A 15239-nucleotide genomic window follows, 5' to 3' on the forward strand; every position below is an offset into this window, starting at 1 on the left:
GTGGTCTCGCCCGTGGAGCTCCGCCTGGAGCGCCGCCTGCCGCCGCGCGCGGTGACGTCACCGCTGCCTCAGCCCGCCTTTTCCGTCACGGCGCTGCGGGGTGTGGCGTCACTTCCGGCCGCCGCCTGCCGGCGCGGAGCGCGGCCGCCATGTCCACATCGCTGGGCTCCAACACCTACAACCGCCAGAACTGGGAGGATGCGGTGAGCGGCGCCGCGGGGGCCGGCAGGAGCGGGCCTGGCCCGGCGGGGCCCTGCTCCGCCGCGGGAGGGGCGGGGCGGCAGCGCCGCGAGGCGAGCAGAGCGCGGGGAGGCGGCCCCGGGGCTGGGACCTTCTCTGGGGACCCGCGCTGGGGACCGGCCCTGGGGACCGGCCGTCCTCCCTGGGGACCGGCCGTCCTCCCTGGGGACCCGCCCCCTGCGGCCGAGCCGCCCCGGAGGGCTCCACCGCGGTTCCCCGGCTCTCCTTTCGGGCAGAGGGGACGAGCTGCTCCCCCGCGCCGCGCTGCAGGGGCTGTGGCAGCTGCGGGGCCCGAGCTGGGCCCCTCGAGTGCCCCTGGCCGCGTCCCCTCCAGCTGGAGCCCTTCCCGAGTGGGCCCAGTGCATACAGTCGCTGCTGAGGCATCACGGGGGCCATGTCACCTGCTGCAGTCCAGGCACTGACAGCTTCAGATCTTAATAATCTCTTTTTATTTGCTTATTTTAAGTTTTACAACAAGCTGCAATAACAACCATAGTATGATTCTATATTAATTTCGGTCTGGGTCGTGGCTTGCAGCTCTCCCGGTGTCTCTGAATCCATTTGCATCTTTTAATCATCTGATGAGTTAAACTAGATCATTTTTCAGAGTGTAACTTGAATGCTGTTGTGATGGCAGAGCTTGTGACAAATTCCCAATTTTCTTCTTGCTCAATTCAGGACTTCCCTATCCTGTGCCAGACGTGTCTTGGAGAAAATCCCTATATCCGGATGGTATGTGCCTCTTGGAGCCTGCAGTCCTTCCCTCTCTCTGTGGTGGCCCTAAAACTGTGGGCTTGGGACTGAAATCGGGCTGGGTGCAGGAGGAGATGCTGTGCACACTCCTGAACAGCTGGTTCTGCACAGCAGGGTCTGGTTCCAGCTGCTGTTGGTGTGTAATCTCACAGTTAGGGTGTGAATTAAGAACAAATCAATCACGAAGGTGAGGAGATTACCCAGCCCAATGTCTGGAGTACAGGAAACAGTAGAAAATGAAATTTTTGTATTGGCAAGCTCCAACATGGACAGCTGTGAGGTGCTCAAATTCTAATCAGTGCAATTTCTAAAATGTGACAGACATGCACCTCTAAAGTCAAGTTAAAGGTAACTTAGGAAGGTAGCTTAAGTTCCTGCTTGTTTTCCTGGGTTTGCTTTGTGCAGGGTGAGTCAGTCCATGTTCTGTTGCTTTTCTCTGCCTGCCCGGGTTGCCCATGACCTACATTGACATTATCTCCTTCACATTCGTGTTCCACAAAGTTTGCTGAGGGAGATTGGGCTGTTCTTGTGAAACATAACCCTGATGCTACTGTAGGGGATATTTCTAAACCCGTTTGTTTCCATGAGTTATTCAATGTAGCATCATCTCGCCTTAAAAAGAGCTATTAATGCTCCTTTTCATTCTCACCTTTCATCAGTACAGGAGGTGGGACTTAAAGTACTCTGTTTTTAATTGAAGTTTCTAAACCAAAAGTGTATTGAGAGTATTTAGGATTTGTATTTTTTGTCCTGTTGACTGTCCAAGGTGTAAGCCAAATACTTAGGGATGAGTGAGTCTAAATGCAGCATAATTATGAAAAAACCTACTGTGTTACAACATCAATGATATGTTCCATGTTTTACGTTGAATTGGTGAAGCTTCATGGTTTTTTATTTTTTATATTTCAGACCAAAGAAAAATATGGAAAAGAATGCAAGGTATGTTTGTGTGTTTTGACGAAAGATAGTCAAAATCAGTGCAGATCTAGGAACAATTCATCTTAAAGATTAAAAACCTGTCAGCTTCAGAAGAGTGCTTATCTGGGTTAACTTAAAATGTTTATGTAACTACATACATTTTTAGGTTAGTCTGCTGTGCTTGTTAGAGTCAGTTGGTCCTAAAATAGTAAAATTATTGAGTAAATCCTGAGTCTGTAAACAAATCTTGATGTTTATCAGAATGAGGTTTTGCAAATACTGTTGTACTATATGTGAAGTTATTGCAGGATTTAAAATGATCCATGTCTTCTTGGGTGAGTTTGTTTTTTTTTACTGAGAAGTGCAAAATACCTGGAGTTTGGGTTTTACTATGTATGTTATTCATGTTATTTGGTGATTTGTGTTGTCTGCCCAAGAAATAAGCCACAATTATTTCCAAGAGCAAGAAACAATCAGTGTTGCCTGGACTGAGGGAAATTAAAGGAGGCTTTTACCCTTTTATCAGTTTCCATCTGAGGTAGTAGAGAAAAGGTATAATTTGGAGTCTGTACATATTGAGATTGTATTGTGTACTCAAGGTGTACATGCAGAGGAAGCAAATGCCTCATTCCATGAGATAAGAGGGAGCATCACTCTTCTGCACCAAAGCTGTCATAAGCTCTTCCAGGTTGCTGCTGTGCTGGTGCCTGATATACCCATTGTTGTAATTCATCTCTAGAAGCTCCACACTGACATCACCTGGAATCAAAGAGAATTTGTAGATCTTTGAGTAGATCTGCACTTGGATTATTGCATTAAATAAAAAGAAAAGCAGCAACAAAAAAAAAACCAACCAAAACAAAACAAAAATTTCTCTAAAACTTTTTGTTGTCAAAGTAAAACCCCAAATAAAAACAAATATTTTATGAGCTCCGAGTCTTAGCTTTAGGACAAAGGAGTTGTATTTATGGTTTGGAGAAGCTGGATGAGTTTGGAGTTTGTTTCCATGCAAGAAGCAGAATGGCAGCTCTGTGTAGAGTGAACCCAGTGCCACCCTTGTGTCCCAGATTTGTGCCAGGCCCTTCACGGTGTTCCGCTGGTGCCCCGGGGTGCGGATGCGCTTCAAGAAGACAGAAGTGTGCCAGACCTGCAGCAAGCTGAAGAATGTCTGTCAGACCTGCCTGCTCGACCTGGAATATGGTGTGTACCCAAAAACCTGATCCAAGACAGGGGGCTGCCCTCTGAAGTGGGAGCTGGTGAAATCACTTTAAATGTGTGCATGTTATTGTCACTGGACAGTCTTTGAGAAGGACAGGTCTTGGTGGTCATATCTCTTCAGAGGTTCAAGTGCAGAGTTGTTTCCCTGAGCAGCAGATGATTTACCTCTGGTCACTGCAGGTTGCAGAAATAACTGTTTCTGCTCTTTCAGCTTGTTCTTCATATGGATTGGTTGGGGTTTTTTTGTTTCATTTTAGGTTTGCCTATCCAAGTCCGGGATGCAGGACTCTCCCTTAAGGATGAAATGCCTAAATCTGACGTCAACAAAGAATACTACACCCAGAACATGGAGCGAGAGGTAAGTGTAGCCAGCCATGATCATGCTTTTTGGGTGGCTGTGTGTGGGGAGGAAAGGGCAGCAATGACCTAGCTTCTCTTAAAACCTCATGCTTGCTCTGATTCTGTGCATTAGTGTTCAGTGCTGATATACACATTATTTGTGTTCTACCTGCTTTTAGATAGCCAATTCTGATGGCACTAGACCAGTTGGTGCACTAGGAAAAGCTACTTCTACCAGTGACATGCTGCTGAAGCTGGCCCGAACCACTCCATACTACAAACGCAACCGTCCTCACATCTGTTCCTTCTGGGTAAAAGGAGAGTGCAAGAGAGGAGAGGAGTGTCCCTACAGGTACAGACACAGCTTGGACAGTCCATCTGTTCACCACGGTCAGATGCAGCTTCCCTTGGAGATGCTGCAGTGGGCAGGAGACACTGCAGTGATTTGGGTCAGGGCAAAACTTGAATCCAGTGCCAGCAAATGAATCTCTGTGGTAGCCATTTGGTTTGTGAGAAGTTGGCTGTGTCCTTTGCCAAAGCAGTGACTGCAGCTCTTGTGTAGTCAATTTTTCCCCTTTGTGGCGTCAGTCCCCTCAAGCAGAGATCTTTGTATTTGAACAAGAGGCTGTTTCAAACCCAGCTCTTGTGTTTTGTAGTGCTGAGTGTTGAGCTGTCAGAAGCACCATTCATTCAGAACTTGACGCAGTCCTGGCTGCAGTTGAAGTTTTCAGGGCTTTGTTCCATTTTGGCATGTTTATGTGGACAGGGTTAAGAGTATAATTGACCTGAGGATTTGAGAAGGGAAACTGGCAGCTACAGTAGTTTTAATCCATTCAGTCATCCTTGATGCTATAAAATGCTTTGTTTACTGAACCTTAGACATGAGAAACCTACAGATCCAGATGATCCTCTGGCTGACCAGAACATCAAAGATCGTTACTATGGAATTAATGATCCTGTGGCTGACAAGCTTCTGAAACGAGCATCAACCATGCCCCGTCTAGATCCTCCTGAAGACAAGACTATTACTACACTGTATGTTGGAGGCCTTGGAGATACCATCACTGAATCAGATCTAAGGTGTGTTGGTGAATTTGTATTCCCCTTGCCTTTTTGTTTGACACTTTGATAATGGCTCTTCAAGTGAGGAGCAAAAATAAATCTGGCTTTCAGGTTTTTTAATGGGGAACTGGTTGGTGGGCAAGTGCAGAGGAGTGCCAGCTTGTTGGAGAACAAACAGGCACATTTCAAATGCTTGGATTAAAATTTATCTCTTTAAAAATGAGTCATCCCTTTGAGCTGTTGTAACCCTTTTTACAAGGAGGTCCTGTATCCTCTAGCAAGCTGCTGCAGAGCTTTTATTGCTCCATAATTGCACAGTGGGCAAATTAACTGATTGATTCTTGATTTCTAATGATTAGTTTGAACTAGGAATGGAGAAGAGAAAATTTCTGAGTATGCCTATTTCACCTGCCCTATACCCTGTGACTAGGAGGAGTGGGGTATCATAATAATTTTTTTTGTCCCATGCAGAAATCACTTTTACCAGTTTGGGGAGATCCGGACGATAACAGTGGTGCAGAGGCAGCAATGTGCTTTCATCCAGTTTGCCACCAGGCAAGCTGCAGAGGTGGCTGCTGAGAAATCCTTCAACAAACTCATTGTCAACGGCCGCAGGCTCAACGTCAAATGGGGAAGGTGAGTGTGGGGGGGAGGAAGCTTGGAGGATTTGCAAGTTCTTCTCTCAGTTTAGTCTTGATCAGCAGGATTTGGTATAATGCAGAAGTTGATAGTTGTTTGGTAAATAGTTGGGGTCCTCTTGCATTTTGGTTTTCTTTTTACAGTGGGATCTGGCTTGGAGATGACACAAGTAACACAAGGGATTTCTTGGTTGAGGATTATGGATGAGTTTTGGTAGCTTTGCTCCTAGTCCATCTCCTGTAAACACTGTTTGAAAACTTGGTACCATCTGTCTGATGTTCTGCAAGTTTTTAATCTTTGGCCTGAAGAAATGGATCTGGAATAGATAATGTGAATCCACTGTGGTGTAAATAGCTCCTTATCCTGCTTTTCTTATCCTTGTTCTCCAACTTTTGCCTGTTTTTCAGGTCCCAGGCAGCAAGAGGAAAAGAAAAGGACAAGGAAGGCACTACGGAATCAGGAATAAAGCTGGAGCCAGTTCCAGGACTTCCTGGAGGTAAGGAAGTTGTATTCATCTCTGAAACACTTAATGCTGACCCACTCCAGGAGTAAGACTGCTGTTAAACTTCCAGGAGTAGTTACAGTTCAGGATGGTAGAGGCAGTGATGAGCCCAGAGCAGGTTTGCAGCAGATCCAGCTGGATGGGAGATGAGCTTTGTCTAGGAGCAGATCCTTGATGAAAAGAGAGTTCTTTATGTGATGAGTGAAAATTTAAAGCTGAATTCAACTTACTTAGATCATAGATACTGGCAACCCACGTTTTTAATGTTTTCTTAGTCCACTGAATGTTGTATGATGGACACAGCAAAGCTGGTTTCAGATGGAGAAAATTGGTAACTGGGGTTTCAGGGCAGTTCTGCTTCTCATTCCAGTTCATACATGAAATAGTAGCAACAGTTTACCCTTTTGAAAACATGTGTTGTGCTCCATCTCTGAAGGCAGACACCTCTGCTTGTTTTGCCCGAGAGATTTTCCATAACCATATATACTTTTTCTGCAGCCCTCCCCCCTCCTCCAGCTGCAGAAGAGGAGGCTTCTGCAAATTACTTCAATCTACCTCCAAGTGGCCCCTCAGCCGTGGTGAACATTGCCCTACCACCTCCTCCTGGCATCGCTCCACCGCCGCCTCCAGGTACCTGTGCTTCCCCCTCGAGTGGGGGTGTGAAATTCAGTGTTAGACGGTCTCTTCCTCCTTGCCAGGCCATGCTGCAGTGCTGATGCATGCCCTGAGCTGATTTTCCTCATCCCTGATCACACAGTGAAAACGGATGATCTAAACTGAGCTGTCAGCACAGTTTAATTAAACTGAGCTGCCTGTTGTGGTTGGTATTTGCTTGCAAATTCCCAGGCATGTTGGAGATCGCTGATACTAGTACTGAGACCTGCTCAGTGCTTTTGCTGGCTGTGTCAATGCCACATTAACCCGAACTTCAAAGGGTAATTTTGCAGATGGTTGAATGCTGGCATGTTCTTGACTCTCTATATATCTATCCAGAGGTGCTTTTTTTTTAAATTGAATTTTGGACTCTCACCGATGTATTTGCTCTGCTCTGTGGTTGAGTAGAAAATATTTAGATGGGCATTACAGACACTTGCCTAGTGCCCCCACCAGCTTTTTTTTTTAAGGATGTGTGTTGGGTAGGGATTGGCCCTAGTTGTACTGAAAAGAGGGGCAGGAGTTTGGGGTGAGGCACAGGTGTCAGCCAGCTGTGGTGTCAGTACTTTGAAGCAGCAGTACACACACACATCAGGTTTTCTGTTACTTTGTCTGAAGCTGCCAACTTCTGTTTCTGCAGGTTTTGGACCACACATGTTCCACGCCATGGGGCCCCCACCTCCCTTCATGAGAGCCCCAGGCCCCATCCACTACCCGTCCCAGGATCCCCAGAGGATGGGTGCCCACGCAGGAAAGCACAGCAGCCCCTAGCACGTCCTGCCACCCTCATCCTTCAAGTAAATGTTATTTTCTAGTTACCATGGTAGCAGCATATGTTGAGCTGTGGGTGAGCTAGAGACGCCTTATTTCCCTGCTTGCAGCCACAGGGCAAGCTCAGCTCCATGTCTCCACTTATAATCGGGTTCTTGATATGTCCCAGGTCTTTCTATTAGTGTGGGGGGTGGGTGGGGGACAGACAGAAGGGCTGTCAGGGGTCTGTGGGTCTGAATTACAGTGCTGTCTATGTATCCCATTGGCACACTTTTGAAATAAACTTCTGGAAAAGCAAAACCAAACGCTTTTCAAGCCCTTTTGATATCCTCAGTTGGAACGTTATGGACTGTTATATGTAAACAGAGACTCTTTTCTGTCAGGTAACTAATGATGTATTATTCTAACGAGTATTAAACCAGCACTGAATAAGAGTTGAAAAACGAGTTCATCAGACCTGCTAAATGCATGGCTTGATTTTACCACTACACAGAATTTTCCTCCTTCCTTTTTCCTGACTTCTTGATTTAAAAAAGACAAGAAAACAAAGCCTTTTTAAGCACATCACTTCTAATCCTTCACATCCTGAGGAAGACAAGTTCTGGGTCAAGCGAGCAGCCCCCAGGCAGTGTGGGTATGATGTGGAGTGACAGGTCAGCAGTTCCTGATTTAGCCAGATGGCAGCCCCCTCTGCCCAGAGCCTGGGCTTGTGCTGCCTGCAGCTGCAGGGCAGGGCAGAATGCAATTGCAGCTGCTCTTGGGGAGATGTGGGGCTCTCCAGGGCCTGTGAAACAGCATCCCCTTAATGTGACATGGGTCCCACTTCATCTTGCTTTGATAAGTTGTGAAACTTTTCTTTCTGTGCTCCAAGTGTAGTGGTGACCTTGGAGCAACTGCATCCTGCCTGGAGCTTGCAGCTGAGTGAGGTCTCTGTATGTGTGGCTGGAGGATTTTAGATTTATCTGATTTTTATGTGACTGCTGCCACAGCCAAGATCCTACATGGGCAAGGGCATGCACATCCACTTTTAGTTTTATGTGCTGTCCTGTACAGAGACAGTGGGTCCCATCATGGTGCCAGCCCTGCCAGGCTGTCAGAGGAGGTGTAGCACTTGTGGCACCACAGGCTGGCTTTCTCTGGAGAAAGAGCTGGGCTTGGGGTGTGGGTAATTCTGTTTTTGTCAGGGGAGGGCTCACCCAGGGTGGTGTTGGACAGCAGAGGCTGCTGGTGGCTGGGAGAGGGCTGTGGCATTTGCCACTGCTCTGGCCCAGAGTAGCCAGGACCTATGAATGCTGTAAGAGATTTGGCATGCAGGAGGCTTCACATAATCCCGATTTATTTATTATTTCCAGCCAGTTACCCAGGGTGCCTAGGTTCTGCAGATGCTGGACAAAGAGGAGAGAAATGGAGTTGGAACAGGGCAGCAGTTAAGCATCATAGATTTATTGTTTCTAAGGAACAAACCATTTATCTTTCTGTTTGCTTGCCCCCTCCTGCTTCTGTGGGAAACAGAGTAATGAAAGCTTCCCACCTGAATATGTTGAGGCAGCAGAATCTGTGCGTGGGGTTTCCTCTGCACAGCGTTACAAACTTCACAAATGAGGGAGCTGCTAACTGCATTTCTACTACAACATTTACTTGCCCCATTTAACCACAGTGCTGGAAAAAGGAACTTTTATCCTGGTGCTTTTGGGAGGATAAGAAAAGTTAATGTTAAGAACCTGACAAAAGCAATTGAAGGAAGCCTGTGTTGAGTCAGTTTTTTGTGAATGGGGTTCCCCAGGTATTCCAGTTACTGTAGGCTGTTGTTAGCTGCATGTCCCACTGTGTGTCACTGCTGGAAATGCTGGTGTAGCTGGATCCTCATTGCTGATTTTCATGTTCCCTGGGAAGCCTGTGCTTGCTCTGGAGGCACAGCTGTGCTGCTTTTCCTTCCTACTGGTGTTGAAGTTACCAGAACACCCTCAACAGCATCCTCACACTGGTGTGGTTCTGCAGGCAGTGGGTCCAGGCAGGGCCTGATCACTGACCAACTACATGAAGCAAATCTGTCATAAGTCACTCTAAGAGCCTAATTAAATGTTCAAGCAAGACATGCAAAGAGCAGTAGGAAAGGGGAAATAGCTGCCAAGTGCTAGCCAGTAGCTTCTGGAAAACAGAGCACAACTCCTGTGTTCCTCTCGCCTCTATTGGGCTGTGCTGTGTTGGAAAACAGGTAGATTCCCACTCCTTTGTTTGTTTTTGTTGTCCAGCCAAGCTCAAGGTAGCTGCTTTAAACATGCCAATGCCTCAAGTAACTTGTTTTGCTACTGCTCTTCCATTATCACCTCCTCTGCATCCAGACTGGAAGGACAGATGCAGAGCTGTCCTGAAGATGGAATTTCTCTGCGAAAGCACCAGCTGTTCAAGCAGGTCTCGTGTGCCAGTGAGGATGCAGTGAGGCAGCTTGGTGTGTTGCAGCTGGTGGTGCTGCTGTTTTCCATGAGGCAGGATGTTTTGTACAGGAGCTTGTGGGGATCTGCTGGATTAACAGTGAGGACTTGGCTGGTTGGCTTGGCACTGACTGCAAGGAGAATTCAGAATGGTCCCACACTTGAGCTCATTCAAACCCCACTTGAAGATGACAACCCAAGCCCACCAGCTGAGCTTCCACAAAGGATACCTGCCCTCCCTCCCCTCCCCTGCGAGTGTGTCCGAGTCCAGTGAGGGAACCATCCATGGCCATGGGGAAGGGAACACACATCCTACAGCTCTTCACTCTCCGGCAGGATCCGCACCCAGCCTTGGGCCACCCTGTTGAAGTTGGGCCTGTGGGAAATCACCTCCAGCACACTCAGGTTATCCAGCTCTACGGTGGGCAGAGAGAACAGCTCACCAACCAGCGCCCTGTCAAACGGGGCTGGAGTCCTGCAGCACAAGGAGAAGCACACTTAGTCACAAGGAGAAGCTGTTGTGAAGGTGTTAGAAAAAACAAGGCTGGATTTACTGAGGCCAGCACAATTTAGCAATGCCTGTTGCATTGCCTAACCCTCCTCTCCCTCCCCACGGCAGAGCCCTACCAGCCCAGCGAGGTGGTTCTCTGGTACAGATCTCACCTCACCTCAAGCTTTGGCAAGCCTGGAGAGTGGGGTTTGATGCCTGGGTGTTGGTGGAAGTGTTCTGCACATGGAAGGGCTTAGATTCAGAGACCAGTGACAATGACAAACCCCTGTGTCCTGCAGAGGGCTGAGGCTGATGCTGCTCAGGGTCACAGCAGCACATGCAGCTCTATTGGCCCTGGCTCCATCCTGCCTTTTGGGACAGCTCCTCCTGAACAATGACTAACAGGCGTAGCAGTGTGGGGGCAAGAGCTGTCATCTCTTTCTGGAGAAATGTGGAAAGGGACTGGGGAAGAGTGTGCCAGCCCCCAAAAAGCCAAGAATGTTGGTTTTGGAGCAGCACATAGGGGCTGAGCTATCAGTGAGGCAAAACTGGGAATGTTTGCTTTGGGAAGCACAGCTAGAACATGAATAATGTGGCATTGTTTTGCAACAGAGGAGAAATAAGAGGGGGAAAGGCAAATGAGAGAAGTTTGTTCTGAGAACTTTCTTTTGGGAAAAGAGAGACTTTGTCAAAGCTTGGTTTTCACTCTCTTAAGGCAGCACAACTTAGCAGGGTGGCCCATGTTTTTGCATCACAGTCTAAATATTCAAAACTGGGGATAAATGAGCCTGCTTTGATGCAGTTACTGTGGAGATGGTGGACTTGCCCTTGCTCTGTGACCCATGAGAGCTGTGCTGGATTCAGCCATAGACAAGACCACTGGCTTTTTGATAGCCAGTTTGTTCCAAAAGGTTTGGTTTCCTGTGCTTGATATTTGAACTGAGAAGTGATTTAAAAGCTTGGAAGATTGTGAAAAGCCCAGTTAGAAGCAGATTGGCTTTCTGAATCTTCCTGCCTCACTGAAGAATTAGAGGAGGTGGCAAGAGGCTTGGAGTTAAATTAGCATCCATCTGTATTAAATTACAGTTGAAGACTTTAAATAGAAAGGCAGTGTGTGAGAGGGGAGAAATGGTACAGGGTAGAGTATTATTCAGAAACATGCCCTTGCTTCAGTCCCTGTCCATAAATAAATCCTGAGGCAGAAACATGGCTAAATGTTGAAAGAAAAGAGCCAAGTGTCTGCAGCGGCCCCTTGCTCTCCCCCTGCAGCACCTCCTTGGCTCTAGCTCCTCAAGGAGAGCCACATGGCAAAGCCCCAGGGCTGAGGGGGAGGAGAGCAGCAAAGGGAAGGTTGTGGCCAGGCTCATCTCTGCCCTTTAGGATGGCTTTTCCCACAAGGAGGGGTTGTGGTCCCCCACAGCCCCTTCTGCCAAGTGCTGACAGCACAGCAGTCGTGTCCCCCGCCTCAAATCCAGCCCTGGGGTGGGCACAGGGGAGCTGCTGCTGTTAGCACATGGGCTTCTGGGGAGCAGTGCTGTGTCCCGGGGCAAACTCCAGTGGGAACTTGCCTACTGGAAGATGACTTTTGCCAGGCCACCAAAGCCGATGTAATTCCATCCTCATGACAGAGGCTTTCAGGAAGGAAGACAGGACTCCTTTTGCTGATTGCCTGGGACGATGTTCAGCTTAAAAGTTGAGTTCTCATTATTCTGCCATGGGCTGCTGGTGCTTTGCTACCAGCAGATCTCCATCTCCTGGGTCCCCACCAAACACCTTTCCAGAAAGGAGATCTGTCTTGGCAGTCTTTGCCCCAGGGTCCCAGCCTTGACCCCAGTGTAATTTGGAGGTGTGAGGAGGCACCAGCCGTGCTCCATCAGAAGCAGCCACAGGGCACGGAGCTTGCCAGGCTGAGCCACCAGAAACTCCCTGGCCTGGAGGCTTTGGGCTCAAGCAGGTGTTTGGAAGGAATCTGGTGACCTCTTGGCATTCTGTGGGAAGATTAACCTTATACCCCCACTGCTTCCAGCAGCTGCTTGAATACCTTAAGGAAATTAGGAAAGAGACTTGGCACTTTGTCATTCCTCCATGCAGCCCAGAGCTGAGCCCAGCTGGGAACAGGAGTGATTCCTACTCCAGGGCCATGTCTGTAAGAATTGGTCCTCCCAAATTTCATCCCTGAGGTTACCCAGTGAGATCAAGCTGCTTAAGGCTGTGCGAGCCCAGTAATGGAGCTGAGAGGAGATCTGGGGGAGATCTGCAGGAGGCAGGAACCTTTGCAGGGAGCCACAGAGGAGCTCCTGAGTAGGGAAAGAGCAGCCTGAGCCCTTGCTGTGCCCCTCTGGGGTATAAAGAGAGCATCAATGTTTGCATTTCCCTGGCAGGATGGTGGGTGCTCCTCGAGGCTGAAGGGCTTGGCCAAGGGCTGGTGTGGCTGGTGGTGTCTGCCCTGTTACCTGTTGAAGCTCCTGAAGTCCCACGCAGGGGGTCTCATGGGCGGTGGGTTCTTGCCATACACGGCATTGGCATTGTCCCTGTCACCAAAGAGCTCCTGCCATGGGGACCTGTAGCCCTTGGGGATGGCGGTGACGTTGAACTTCTCGTGGGGGATTTCTTTGAGGGGGCTCGAGTACCCTGTGCAGGGGAGAGACAGTGTGGGCTGTGGGGGCCAGAGCCAGGCTGAGGTAGGGGGCTGGGAGCAGCCTCTGCATGGCCATGGCCTGTTACTGGGGCAGGAATGAGTATCTATAACATACATACCTACATATGTATGTATATGTGTACGCACACACACATTTGTACACATAACATCTCTGGAGGAGGGTTGGGCAGACCCCTGAGCAAGCAGCAGCTCACTGCCCCCAGCCCCATGTTGCTGAGATCACAGTGGGTTGGGTTCAGGTGCAGGAAGCATTGACTTACCTGGGGCCAGGGCACTGGGGTTCAGGACTTTGCTCATGTGCAAGACCTTCTCTGACTTCTTGGGTACTTCTGGGGGGCCACCTTGGGGTGATGCTGCTACATGGAGCTCAGAGTGATAATTCTCCTGGCCCCCAGCATTCTCACCTGACTGTGGAGGGGAGAGTTAACAGGCAGAGGGGGAGTTCCCCCTGCCCCATTTGGGACTCAGGGGGTGGTTGAAAGCACCTCAGAGCTTCCTCCATCTACTCACCATCTGTTCATTCACTGTTCCTTCTGGATCACCTTTCCCAGTGTGGTGTGAGCCACCTGCCCCTTGCCCTGGGAGCTGCAGGAGACAGTGAGTGGGTGCAGAGGGGCATCAGCACCATCCCCCTCCTCTTTGGTGGATATTAAACCCCATGTTTGCCCATCTCAGTGCCCAGCCCACCAGGACATCTCTCCTCTCCCTTCACCTCTGCATAGCAGTCAGCCAACCATGTCTGCCCTGCAGAGAGACCACTGACCCCACCAGGAAAGGCTGCGAGAGCCAGGGGAGGGCTGTCCCCAGACCCACCTGCCTGGGGCCACTGGGGTGCTCAAGGACGAAGCGCTGCACCCGCTTCTGGCGTTGCTGGAAGAGCCGGGAGCCGCGGTTGTGGGGCAGGGAGAGCTCCTCGATCATCAGGTCGTGTGTTGTGCTCATCTTCTTCCCCAGGTCCAGCTGGGGCTCTGGGGAGGCTGGGAGAGCACAGCTACAGCTGAGGATGCTGCAGTGTTGGGGACCCCTAAGGCAGCACAGACCGTGTATGGCCTCGCTGGGGTCGCTGTTTTGTGGCTGGGCCATTTGCCCATGCCAGGGACTGGCAGTTCCTCAGTGTGAGGAATTGTCAGGGAGCTCCAGAGGTTCAAGCAGCCTCTCCCACCCTGTGCCTGGACTGTTCCAGCAAAAACAGGGCAAGTGGCCTCAACCAGAGCTGGCTCTGGCCCCTAGGCAGGGAAGGCAGCACTGCCCTGGGGCTGGTGACACATCTGCCCCCCCTTACCATCTTCAGGGCCTGGTCTCATGATGGCCATCACTTGCTGCCGTGCTCCTGGGGCAGCTCTGTTGAAGAGGGATGGATCCTGTCTGGCTGGAAGAGAAAGGCACTCCAGGAGTGACACCAACAATGGGAACATGTCAGCCCCAGGCATGCCCCAGAGAGATGTTAGGATTCAGCTGAGCATCTCTCCTGGTCAGCATCATCCACAATCATCTCCTTGCACCGCTCTCTGTCCCCTTCAACAGACACAGGGAATGTTCAAATCACACTACCCCTCGGCCTCTGCCTGTCCTTCTTCCTCTCTGTCTTTCTTTAGGGCAGAAACTGTCCTTGCCTGTCTTTGCCCACGGTGAGCTGTTGTCCTTGTGCCCTAAGCTCTCTCGGAGCAGCAGGTGCTGGCCGAGCAGGGGCCCTGGCTACCACCCCCCCTTAGCAGAGCTATTTTCAGCTGCTGGCTCTGAGGGTGCAGGGGCTGCAGCCCTGAACCTGCAGGGAGCTGCTGAGCCCAGCCAGCAGCAAGAAGGGTCACGGCACCACTCGGCTGGGTTGCTCCATTGTGGAGAGGTGGCTGGAAACCAGCTCCAGTCTGAGCCCCCTGAGCTGCCACCTGCAGCAGAGCCCTCCTGTGCTGCCAGGACTCTCGGCTCCCCAGGTGCTGTTCTACCCTGTTTGGTATTTCTGGCACCCCTCAGCTCAGGCTGATGCAGGGCAGCTTCTCCTAAGTGCCCTGCGGTGCTGGGGCTCCCGTGGGGCTGGGGTGCCTGGCACACAGCTCCCTGCCAGCTCTGAGCTCAGCACTAACCATCCACACAACGAGCCAGGGACCTGCACCCCATCCTTCCCTCTGCCCCCCTCCAGGGAGACTGTTCCCTGACCCCCACAGTGGTGGTGTTCCCTTTTCCAAGGACATTCCCAAACTCCATTAACCCACCCAACTGCTGAGCCCCACGTGGGACCTCACCTTCCCTACCTGGCCAGGGGATACCTCAGATGCTTCTGGGGAACTGAAGATGCTTCTCCTGCTGTGCTGGGGATGAGGCTGAAGCCAAGCTGCAGCCACCAGCACTCGGTGGCCTTTGCTGGCCCTTCACGGCACCCTTGGGCTCCTGCTGCTCGCCCCAACCCGTCCTGGGCTCCAGCCCAGATGCCAAGGTCCAGCCACGGGACAGAAGTTATTTCTGGCTGAGAAAGGGGGCGGAGCAGGGCTGTGACCCTTGGGGACTGGGATGCCATCACCCCGGCGTGGAACAGGTCTGACTCACAGGGATGAGGATGCCACGATC

The 15239-nt window shown here is 50.3% G+C and overlaps 2 protein-coding genes across 10 annotated transcripts; one reads left to right on the forward strand and one right to left on the reverse strand.

Moving 5' to 3' along the window:
* The first annotated feature begins 72 nt into the window (after positions 1-72).
* Positions 73-7401, forward strand: RBM22 (RNA binding motif protein 22). Its single transcript, XM_021552217.2, has 11 exons — positions 73-203; positions 919-972; positions 1903-1932; positions 2979-3111; positions 3387-3487; positions 3648-3820; positions 4348-4548; positions 5002-5166; positions 5577-5665; positions 6170-6301; positions 6966-7401. The coding sequence occupies exons 1-11, from the start codon at positions 150-152 to the stop codon at positions 7094-7096; spliced, it is 1263 nt and encodes a 420-aa protein (XP_021407892.1). The 5' UTR covers positions 73-149; the 3' UTR covers positions 7097-7401.
* Positions 7402-8519: 1118 nt separating this feature from the next.
* MYOZ3 (myozenin 3) lies at positions 8520-15201 on the reverse strand. Of its 9 annotated transcripts, none has more exons than XM_021552232.3 (7): positions 14942-15201; positions 13960-14042; positions 13491-13654; positions 13188-13262; positions 12938-13085; positions 12472-12649; positions 8520-10003 (listed from the first exon to the last, which is right to left on the reverse strand). In XM_021552232.3, exons 1-7 carry the CDS (start codon positions 15187-15189, stop codon positions 9841-9843), a joined length of 1059 nt encoding a protein of 352 aa, XP_021407907.1. In that variant the 5' UTR covers positions 15190-15201; the 3' UTR covers positions 8520-9840. The 9 variants fall into 9 exon arrangements, with proteins under 9 accessions (XP_021407907.1, XP_021407906.1, XP_021407912.1 ...); XM_021552231.3 differs by having other exon boundaries at positions 14927-15201; XM_021552237.3 differs by having other exon boundaries at positions 13960-14046; positions 14942-15049.
* Positions 15202-15239: the final 38 nt, after the last annotated feature.

This window comes from Lonchura striata, chromosome 15 (genome assembly GCF_046129695.1).
Source record: "Lonchura striata isolate bLonStr1 chromosome 15, bLonStr1.mat, whole genome shotgun sequence".
In the NCBI taxonomy this organism is placed as follows: domain Eukaryota; kingdom Metazoa; phylum Chordata; class Aves; order Passeriformes; family Estrildidae; genus Lonchura; species Lonchura striata.

Excerpts from the sequence above, each read along its gene's own strand:
- RBM22 (XM_021552217.2), top strand. The coding sequence starts at position 150 with ATGTCCACATCGCTGGGCTCCAACACCTACAACCGCCAGAACTGGGAG. Across the intron at positions 3,112-3,386 it reads CCTGCTCGACCTGGAATATG|GTTTGCCTATCCAAGTCCGG; the intron begins GTGTGTACCCAA and ends GTTTCATTTTAG. Across the intron at positions 5,666-6,169 it reads AGTTCCAGGACTTCCTGGAG|CCCTCCCCCCTCCTCCAGCT; the intron begins GTAAGGAAGTTG and ends CTTTTTCTGCAG.
- MYOZ3 (XM_021552231.3), bottom strand. The coding sequence starts at position 15,189 with ATGGCATCCCAGTCCCCAAGGGTCACAGCCCTGCTCCGCCCCCTTTCT. Across the intron at positions 13,263-13,490 it reads ACCCCAGTGGCCCCAGGCAG|CTCCCAGGGCAAGGGGCAGG; the intron begins GTGGGTCTGGGG and ends TGTCTCCTGCAG. Across the intron at positions 12,650-12,937 it reads CCCCAGTGCCCTGGCCCCAG|GGTACTCGAGCCCCCTCAAA; the intron begins GTAAGTCAATGC and ends TCCCCTGCACAG.